At 44.3% G+C, this 7,557-nt stretch overlaps 1 protein-coding gene across 1 annotated transcript in view; it reads right to left on the reverse strand.

The window, feature by feature from the left end:
- The window catches only part of LOC126278728 (E3 ubiquitin-protein ligase MARCHF2-like), a 34,027-nt gene extending 26,700 nt beyond the window's left edge, over nt 1–7,327 (reverse strand). The window contains exon 1 of the mRNA XM_049979004.1: nt 7,317–7,327. Within this exon, the coding sequence (XP_049834961.1) occupies nt 7,317–7,327 (11 nt within the window). The remainder of the gene's footprint in view (nt 1–7,316) is intronic.
- Nucleotides 7,328–7,557: the final 230 nt, after the last annotated feature.

Here is a 7,557-nt window from a genome sequence, read left to right on the forward strand (position 1 = left end):
TGCGAGACAAGCATCGGAAGACGCGGCACGCGGCATTTCCGGTTGGGGGGCTTCACTTCCTCAATTCTGAGGGGTTCGTACAATAGGCTTAAGCGCCTGGCAGAACGACTGACGTCGGTCGAGTTTCGCCTATTGTATGCAGGGCGAAACGACCTGTGAGACGCCTGTGGGCCCCCTTAGCTTATGTGTTTACCGTTCCGGCGCGTCTGGAACGAAGATTCCTCGCACCCACTGACTGCATTGTCCTCTTCATTCCCAGAATACTTGAGGACTGTGCGTTGCTGGGTGCGACTGTCTGCTGCCAGATGGCCAGTGGTCTAGGCGGGTTACTTTCGTAGCCGGCAAACGGCAGGTTCAGTGCACTCTGCTCAATAGCAGAGGCATGATTGGTCAACTTGAACTGAGCCTAGTTGACATCATAAATCCTGCTCGAAACTGGAGAGAACAGTCGCTATTGGCGCGAATGATGTTCCAAGACAGTGTGGGGGAATTTTGGGGGAGTTTTGAGGAGAGTAGGGACTAGTATCACATCACAGAGTGGAATTCGGGATCTGATCTTCGTCGGAGTCGGACAGTCTTGCGACTTGGTTGCTTTTTTTCGGAAGAACTTAAGATTCTTCGGATGGCCTTCGAGGCCAGGGGTTGACACAGAGTTTCTGCACGGCACAAGTCGGCGCCTACATCGTCAGGACGCTGCCTACCGACGACGTGCTGCAGATTTCAGTACTCGCGCCGTATTTCGCGGCTCTGGCATTGTAGGGCCTTATAAATTGTATACTGAATCCCTCAGCAGCACGCGCCCTCGCTTTGCTACAAGTCCACCTTGCTTGTTTCTCCATGTGATCCCATTTGAGCTCTCACTACTAATTGCGATACTGCTATATAGTCGGGAGATTAATATTTGATTCATTAGGACCTCCAGTCATTATCGTCAGTCTATTGCATCTCAGAGAATAGGAAGGAGCCCCTTGTTCTATTTCAGTATACCCTATCCTTTAACCTGCTGCTGTTTGTGTCGACAATCATGTGCATTTATGTTCTGATGTATTATAAATCTCATTTTAATATGTGAAAATTACCGAACTATCAGTTTAATAAGTCACAGCTGCAAAATACTAACGCGAATTCTTTACAAAGGAATGGAAAAACTAGTAGAAGCCGACCTCGGGGAAGATCAGTTTGGATTCCGTAGAAATGTTGGAACACGTGAGCCAATACTGACCCTACGACTTATTTTAGAAGCTAGATTAAGGAAGGGCAAACCTACGTTTCTAGCGTTTGTAGACTTAGAGAAAGCTTTTGACAATGTTGACTGGAATACTCTCTTTCAAATTCTGAAGGTGGCAGGGGTAAAATATAGGGAGCGAATGGCTATTTACAATTTGTACAGGAACCAGGTGGCAGTTATAAGAGTCGAGGGACATGAAAGGGAAGCAGTGGTTGGGAAGGGAGTGAGACAGGGTTGTAGCCTCTCCCCGATGTTATTCAATCTGTATGTTGAACAAGCAGTAAAGAAAACAAAAGAAAAATTCGGAGTAGATATTAAAATCCATGGAGAATAAATAAAAACTTTGAGGTTCGCCGATGACATTGTAATTCTGTCAGACACAGCAAAGGACTTGGAAGAGCAGTTGAACGGAATGGACAGTGTCATGAAAGGAGGGTATTAGATGAACATCAACAAAAGCAAAACGAGGATAATGGAGTGTAGTCGAATTAAGTCGGGTGATGCTGAGGGAATTAGATTAGGAAATGAGACACTTAAAGTAGTAAAGGAGTTTTGCTATTTGGGGAGCAAAATAACTGATGACGGTCGAAGTAGAGAGGATATAAAATGTAGACTGGCAATGGCAAGGAAAGCATTTCTGAAGAATAGAAATTTGTTAACATCGAGTATAGATTTAAGTGTCATGAAGTCATTTCTGAAAGTATTTGTATGGAGTGTAGCCATGTATGGAAGTGAAACATGGACAATAAATAGTTTGGACAAGAAGAGAATAGAAGCTTTCGAAATGTGGTGCTACAGAAGAATGCTGAAGATTAGATGGGTAGATCACATAACTAATGAGGAAGTATTGAATAGGATTGGGGAGAAGAGAAGTTTGTGGCACAACTTGAGCAGAAGAAGGGATCGGTTGGTAGGACATGTTCTGAGGCATCAAGGGATCACCAGTTTAGTACTGGAGGGCATCGTAGAGGGTAAAAATCGTAGAGGGAGACCAAAAGATGACTACACTAAGCAGATTCAGAAGTATGTGGGTTGCAGTGGGTTCTGGGAGATGAAGAAGCTTGCACAAGATAGAGTAGCATGGAGAGCTACATCAAACCAGTCTCAGGATTGAAGACCACAACAACAACAACAACAACAACAACAATATTTAATCCGCATATCATTTCGTAGATATACGTAGAATCCCACTTTCTGTTTTCTATTTTGATAAACTTCTCTTTTGTTGAGTAGATTACGATTTTTATTAAATTATTGTGAGTTTGGGCTCATTTTACCAACTTGCAGGGTCCACCATCATTTCCTTCCGTTACTGTTGTGTGCATAATTGGCTGGTTCTGAGTACTATGGGACTTAACGTCTGACTTCATCAGTCCCCTAGAACTTAGGACTACTTGAACCTAACCAATCTAAGGATATCACACACATCCATGCCCGAGGCAGGATTCGAACCTGCGACCGTAGCGGTAGCGCGGTTCTAGACTGTAGCGCCTAGAACCGTTCGCCGACTCCGGCCGGCTGTGTGCGTAATTAATTAGCTCGTAGACAAGGAGGGGGTCGAGTGCATGTCTCGTTCTCATGCAAAAATCGTCTGAACTACAGAGGTAGTAACTCTTCTCCACCCCAGCACCAAGCAAGGGCACGACGGTATCGCCTGCACTGCAACTGCAGCATCCACTGGAAGTGTTGTGTCAGGGCAAACGTTGCACACAAGGCTTCAACAGAGTGGTCTTTATTGTTCGAGACTCGCTCTCTGTTTACCTCTCACGCGCCTTGACGGTAGGGATCGCCTCGAGTGGAATCGTCAGCGTGCCACCTGGGCGGTCGAACGGTGGACCAACGTCCTCTTTACAGATGAGCCCCAATGTTGTCCGGAAAGTGATTCTCGACTGATTCGCATCTGGAGGGCACGTGGAACACGATTTCGGGACCCAAACATTGTGGAAAGATACCAATATCTAAGAGGATCACTAAAGATGAGGGCAGGGATTGCGTTGACCACTCGAACACCTTTTCATGAAACTGAATGGGTGAATTAGTAAGGTTTAATTTCCGTCAGGTACTGTGAGGAGATCTGGGGATCTCATGCGCGTTTGTGGTGAGGTGCCGTGGGCCCAAGCTTCGTGATGATGGACGATAATGCTGCACCTGCACCTAGAACCATGGACCTTGCCGTTGGTGGGGAGGCTTGCGTGCCTCAGCGATACAGATGGCCGTACCGTAGGTGCAACCACAACGGAGGGGTATCTGTTGAGAGGCCAGACAAACATGTGGTTCCTGAAGAGGGGCAGCAGCCTTTTCAGTAGTTGCAGGGGCAACAGTCTGGATGATTGACTGATCTGGCCTTGCAACATTAACCAAAACGGCCTTGCTGTGCTGGTACTGCGAACGGCTGAAAGCAAGGGGAAACTACAGCCGTAATTTTTCCCGAGGACATGCAGCTTTACTGTATGATTAAATGATGATGGCATCCTCTTGGGTAAAATATTCCGGAGGTAAAATAGTCCCCCATTCGGATTTCCGGGCGGGGACTACTCAGGAGGATGTCGTTATCAGGAGAAAGAAAACTGGCGTTCTATGGATCGGAGCGTGGAATGTCAGATCCCTTAATCGGGTAGGTAGGTTAGAAAATTTAAAAAGGGAAATGGATAGGTTAAAGTTAGATATAGTGGGAATTAGTGAAGTTCGGTGGCAGGAGGAACAAGACTTCTGGTCAGGTGACTACAGGGTTATAAACACAAAATCAAATAGGGGTAATGCAGGAGTAGGTTTAATAATGAATAGGAAAATAGGAATGCGGGTAAGCTACTACAAACAGCATAGTGAACGCATTATTGTGGCCAAGATAGATACGAAGCCCACACCTACTACAGTAGTACAAGTTTATATGCCAACTAGCTCTGCAGATGACGAAGAAATTGAAGAAATGTACGATGAAATAAAAGAAATTATTCAGATAGTGAAGGGAGACGAAAATTTAATAGTAATGGGTGACTGGAATTCGAGTGTAGGAAAAGGGAGAGAAGGAAACATAGTAGGTGAATATGGATTAGGGCTAAGAAATGAAAGAGGAAGCCGCCTAGTAGAATTTTGTACAGAGCACAACTTAATCATAGGTAACACTTGGTTTAAGAACCATGAAAGAAGGTTGTATACGTGGAAGAACCCTGGAGATACTAAAAGGTATCAGATAGATTATATAATTGTAAGACAGAGATTTAGGAACCAGGTTTTAAGTTGTAAGACATTTCCAGGGGCAGATGTGGACTCTGACCACAATCTATTGGTTATGACCTGTAGATTAAAACTGAAGAAACTGCAAAAATGTGGGAAATTAAGGAGATGGGACCTGGATAAACTGAAAGAACCAGAGGTTGTACAGAGTTTCAGGGAGAGCATAAGGGAACAATTGACAGGAATAGGGGAAAGAAATACAGTAGAAGAAGAATGGGTAGCTCTGAGGGATGAGGTAGTGAAGGCGGCAGAGGATAAAGTAGGTAAAAAGACGAGGGCTGCTAGAAATCCTTGGGTAACAGAAGAAATATTGAATTTAATTGATGAAAGGAGAAAATATAAAAATGCAGTAAATGAAGCAGGCAAAAAGGAATACAAACGTCTCAAAAATGAGATCGACAGGAAGTGCAAAATGGCTAAACAGGGATGGCTAGAGGACAAATGTAAGGATGTAGAAGCTTATCTCACTAGGGGTAAGATAGATGCTGCCTACAGGAAAATTAAAGAGACCTTTGGAGAGAAGAGAACCACGTGTATGAATATCAAGAGCTCAGATGGCAACCCAGTTCTAAGCAAAGAAGAGAAGGCAGAAAGGTGGAAGGAGTATATAGAAGGTTTATACAAGGGTGATGTACTTGAGGACAATATTATGGAAATGGAAGAGGATGTAGATGAAGACGAAATGGGAGATACGATACTGCGTGAAGAGTTTGACAGAGCACTGAAAGACCTGAGTCAAAACAAGGCCCCCGGAGTAGACAACATTCCATTAGAACTACTGACGGCCTTGGGAGAGCCAGTCATGACAAAACTCTACCAGCTGGTGAGCAAGATGTACGAGACAGGCGAAATACCCTCAGACTTCAAGAAGAATATAATAATTCCAATCCCAAAGAAAGCAGGTGCTGACAGATGTGAAAATTACCGAACTATCAGTTTAATAAGTCACAGCTGCAAAATACTAACGCGAATTCTTTACAGACGAATGGAAAAACTGGTAGATGCGGACCTCGGGGAGGATCAGTTTGGATTCCGTCGAAATATTGGAACACGTGAGGCAATACTGACCTTACGACTTATCTTAGAAGAAAGATTAAGAAAAGGCAAACCTACGTTTCTAGCATTTGTAGACTTAGAGAAAGCTTTTGACAATGTTGACTGGAATACTCTTTTTCAAATTCTAAAGGTGACAGGGGTAAAATACAGGGAGCGAAAGGCTATTTACAATTTGTACAGAAACCAGATGGCAGTCATAAGAGTCGAGGGGCATGAAAGGGAAGCAGTGGTTGGGAAAGGAGTGAGACAGGGTTGTAGCCTCTCCCCGATGTTATTCAATCTGTATATTGAACAAGCAGTAAAGGAAACAAAAGAAAAATTTGGAGTAGGTATTAAAATTCATGGAGACGAAGTAAAAACTTTGAGGTTCGCCGATGACATTGTAATTCTGTCAGAGACGGCAAAGGACTTGGAAGAGCAGTTGAACGGAATGGACAGTGTCTTGAAAGGAGGATATAAGATGAACATCAACAAAAGCAAAACGAGGATAATGGAATGTAGACAAATTAAATCGGGTGATGCTGAGGGAATTAGATTAGGAAATGAGACACTTAAAGTAGTAAAGGAGTTTTGCTATTTAGGAAGTAAAATAACTGATGATGGTCGAATTAGAGAGGATATAAAATGTAGACTGGCAATGGCAAGGAAAGCGTTTCTGAAGAAGAGAAATTTGTTAACATCGGATATAGATTTAAGTGTCAGGAAGTCATTTCTGAAAATATTTGTTTTGAGTGTAGCCATGTATGGAAGTGAAACATGGACGATAACTAGTTTGGACAAGAAGAGAATAGAAGCTTTCGAAATGTGGTGCTACAGAAGAATACTGAAGATAAGGTGGATAGATCACGTAACTAATGAGGAGGTATTGAATGGGATTGGGGAGAAGAGAAGTTTGTGGCACAACTTGACTAGAAGAAGGGATCGGTTGGTAGGACATGTTTTGAGGCATCAAGGGATCACAAATTTAGCATTGGAGGGCAGTGTGGAGGGTAAAAATCGTAGAGGGAGACAGAGAGATGAGTACACTAAGCAGATTCAGAAGGATGTAGGTTGTAGTAGGTACTGGGAGATGAAGCAGCTTGCACAGGATAGAGTAGTATGGAGAGCTGCATCAAACCAGTCTCAGGACTGAAGACAACAACACAGACCTCGTCTAGGATCCACTAGGGAGACGGGTTGCATCTCGTCAGCATGCACCAACCACTCTGCAAAAGCTGCGCGCAGCTCTGCAGGAAGAATGGGTATTATTGCCTAACATGAGATCGATGACATCATTCACAGCACGTCGCGACCTTGTCAGCCCTGTGTTGGTCCAAGAGTTGATCATACCCAATCCTGAGCTCACTGACCAATTGTCAGAGTGTCCGTGCAAATCCGCCAAGTTGGAAAAATACGAAGAACATATTTGTCTACCGTTATGCATGTTGTAGTTAATTACATTCGGTATTCTTTACATTGTTTCTACTTAACTACTATCTGTTTATACTGTTTTGTGGCAAAACAGAAGCAGCCTTGGACACAAGTGTGCAAGTGATAATTGTAAAGTTGTTACTATATTGTATTTAAGTGTTCTTTATTGTTACATTCCAATTATCGTCCTCTTGCTGTGTGGTTAAGGGTATGTGGAGGAGCGGTGGAGAGAGAGAGACGAGTATCGAACAGGAAAATGTGCCCGTGTGATGTGGTACAATTGGACTTCTTGCCGCCAGTTCCGGGATACTGGCAGGTTTCAGTGGGCAGTTCAGCTAGAGGTCTCTTGCTGTGCTCGGGCTTTGATGTCACCGCCTCCCGAGTTTACCCTGGTGGCATGGCGAAGCGAGCAGCAATTTGTTGGCGGTCAGCAAGCGAAAGGGAAGCAGTGGCGGTGTAGGACGTGGAGTGCCGTGGCCCGAGCGCCGTGAAGAGTGTCAGAACGTCAACACGAGCCGGTACGTGAACATTGCCCGCGGACGATGCCTTTTCCCACTGTCCGTAAGAAGACTGTAGCCGCAGTCAGAGGCGAGGAATATCTAGTGACGGGCAGCTGACTGATGTTGTCA

This window comes from Schistocerca gregaria, chromosome 6 (assembly GCF_023897955.1).
Source record: "Schistocerca gregaria isolate iqSchGreg1 chromosome 6, iqSchGreg1.2, whole genome shotgun sequence".
NCBI lineage: Eukaryota > Metazoa > Arthropoda > Insecta > Orthoptera > Acrididae > Schistocerca > Schistocerca gregaria.